The sequence below is a fragment of the Drosophila elegans genome, unplaced genomic scaffold (assembly GCF_018152505.1).
Source record: "Drosophila elegans isolate 14027-0461.03 unplaced genomic scaffold, ASM1815250v1 contig_183, whole genome shotgun sequence".
Lineage (NCBI taxonomy): Eukaryota > Metazoa > Arthropoda > Insecta > Diptera > Drosophilidae > Drosophila > Drosophila elegans.
In genome coordinates this window covers 3,739,019-3,741,713 of record NW_024545550.1, presented here as the reverse complement: position 1 = coordinate 3,741,713, position 2,695 = coordinate 3,739,019, and the positions used below count along the sequence as shown (strand labels likewise).

General features: G+C 37.8%; 1 protein-coding gene across 2 annotated transcripts; it reads left to right on the top strand.

Annotated features, from left to right (window-relative positions):
- The first annotated feature begins 1,093 nt into the window (after window positions 1–1,093).
- LOC108144961 lies at window positions 1,094–2,395 on the top strand. Of its 2 annotated transcripts, XM_017270107.2 has the most exons (3): window positions 1,094–1,486; window positions 1,776–1,842; window positions 1,903–2,395. In XM_017270107.2, the coding sequence occupies exon 1, from the start codon at window positions 1,171–1,173 to the stop codon at window positions 1,384–1,386; it is 216 nt and encodes a 71-aa protein (XP_017125596.1). In that variant the 5' UTR covers window positions 1,094–1,170; the 3' UTR covers window positions 1,387–1,486; window positions 1,776–1,842; window positions 1,903–2,395. The 2 variants fall into 2 exon arrangements, with proteins under 2 accessions (XP_017125596.1, XP_017125597.1); XM_017270108.2 differs by lacking the exon at window positions 1,776–1,842.
- The last annotated feature ends 300 nt before the right edge of the window (window positions 2,396–2,695 follow it).

Below are 2,695 nucleotides of genomic sequence, written 5' to 3'. Positions count from 1 at the left end.
TAAGATATATTAACAATTTTTGCCCCCAGATTGCTGGGCGATACGCTACGATACGGATGCGGAATGAAAAGAGCTATGCTTTTTGCATTAAAATTGAAAACGAAACGGAACCAAAACACCCACAGATATCTGCTGGGAGCAGGAGCTGAAGCTGGAGCAAGAGCAGTCATCATCAGGGCCATAATGAGCAAGTCAATAGCCTGGCCAGTAACGGGGAAACGGAAAACGGGAAAACGGGGAAAGATCTGAGGAAAGTGGGAAAAATTCAGGCAATCGATGATGGAGCAAGGAAAATGCCGGCAGCCAGCAGTCATGCAGCGACGTGCGATAAAAAGCAGATTGCAATTTGTTTTACTGATTTCCATGCTTTTGGCTTTATTTGCACGACGGAAACTTTCATTAACATCAAACAGAAACTGAAATTGAAATTGAAGAAGCAGTAATGGCAACGGCAATTCCAAAAGAGAGCCACGGGGGAAAGGCACAGGCGAAAGCCACTTAAATCATGGCAAGAATAAGATCTACAGCATGCCTAAGTGGCAACATCCACGTCATATATGCAACGTGCTTTTCATGATTGAACCACATCATTCATTTACGCAATTTGGCCATTTAATTGATACAGCAAAGGGCCATTGTAATGGTAGGGCACTTGACACCTTCGAAAATTCCAAAATTCTTTGGGCAAACATTTAAGCAACAGAAATGCACAAGTCCTACAACCAATTAGTTCGCAAATAATGGAGAGAAACGACTTTTCATCTCTCGACCGCAAACAAAGTCCTTTTATATTCCACCCAGGCCCCTTTTATTTATGCATGGAGTCCGGTCTGAAAGGATGTCGAATTGAGTGGCGGCAGCTCTTGTTGTGTTCCAAGTAATTTGAACAAATTTGCGAGACATTTTGTGGCCTCCGAGCAAATATTTTAGGCCTGACCTTAGCACCCCCATCATCATCGTAGTCATTTCGCCTGGCTTTTTGCGGACAAAGGCCAATTAACTTAAATAATTAGCCAAAAGTTGGGCCAACGAGATGAATCTCAGCCTACCAGATGTTTAAGTAATTTCAATAAAATGTAATCATTCTGTTGCCATCAAGTTGGTCGTGAAAATCCAATCAATTATTAACAAAAAGGGAGAATTCGTTGCTAAAGTTGAAGTCCTCGGAAAATGGGAAACAAGCCACGCCGCCAGCAAGAAAGAGTTGAAGTCGACGAGGAGGTGCGAACGGAGCGTCCCCAAAAAAGACCTACTTCCTGGCCCTTCTGGCGACTCGTCTACTGGCTGGGAGTCCTGATCCTTGTGGCCGGCATCGGTGTGGGCATGTACTTCACCCTCAAGGCGGACTTCGGCGAGTGCTCCTCCTACGACGTGCGCTGCGATTGACGACTCCCGTCGATAAAATACGAACTTTTAGAGAGATGTCAGAGCTGCTCTTCCAACAAAACTTCTTTAAATTAAGACCATTGTTCTAAAATCAACAACGGTAAGTGTACTATATGACAATATGACCAATTTTCTAGTCTAAACAAACGTTTTGAGATTTTTAAAAATGCAAGATCTTAGTTTAACTTGCTTTGCCTTTACGAAATTAAGCAGACTTTTGATTATAAATAAAATAGTTATAAGAATATGTTTTAGTATGTGTTATTTATTAACTTCTTAAAACATTTCTTGCTGAAAAGATAAATGCAAATTTTAATTGATATCTCCCAAACTTGATATCTGAATTCATTAGTAGTATTACAAAAAATCTGCTTACTCTTTTTTCACAGTTATATAAACCATCGCTGGAAGATTTGACATATTCTTTATAGGATCATTTAAGAAAATCATTATTTAGTGAGTATTATTTTCAAAGTACTTATAATAGTTGTGTATGCCCTTTTTAATCTTTCATAGATGCCAACAAATTTGTATATTCATTGAGTTAACACATTAAGCTTGGTTAAAATGTCGCTATCAATTCATATGCACTCCGTATCCAATGCTGTGTATGGACTCTTCCAGCCAGCTTTTAATTAAATCTCGATATTGAAGCCTACCACAACCCCACCACTTTATTGTTACCAAATAAAAAGGCAAGGACGAAGCCATACTATCTCCTGTTCAACATGCATACACGCTTTGTGCATGTGGAATGTGTGTAAATCTGGTGCTATTCAAACTTATTGGAGCGCTTCCTTTTGATGGCGTCCTGGTTGACTCTTCAATGGCGAAACACGTTTTAGTTGAATGAAGCTAGTGAATGCAGATATTTTGGCGTATATAAAAAACCATGCCTTGCTTTGTCTTTATCTATTTTTGTGTTAATTAATAGTCCTTAATGAAAAAGGTACAACGGTTTAATAACCCTTTTTTTGTAATGTAATAAAAACTGAAATGCTACCTAAAATAGTGGTAAAACTTATTTGTTAATATATTTATGAATTAAATTCGTATTCCCACAATTTAAAGATTTTTTGCAATGTTATACAAACTAAATTACAACATTTAATCTTTATTATTGCTTATAAAACATAATTTTAGTGCACACTTAAGGCAGGCATTACGTTAATTTGTTTCTTTACTACGCTGTTTACTGCTACTTTATTGCATAAAAAATATTTTTGTTGTTTCAGATTTATCCAAATGACTTCTTATGAGAGGCCATCAGTCAAGGTCAAGCTTAAGAAAGATTTGTCCTCAATTCGAG

What these genes read in the sequence shown, in the direction of transcription:
- LOC108144961 (XM_017270108.2), top strand. Translation starts at nt 1,171, where the DNA reads ATGGGAAACAAGCCACGCCGCCAGCAAGAAAGAGTTGAAGTCGACGAG.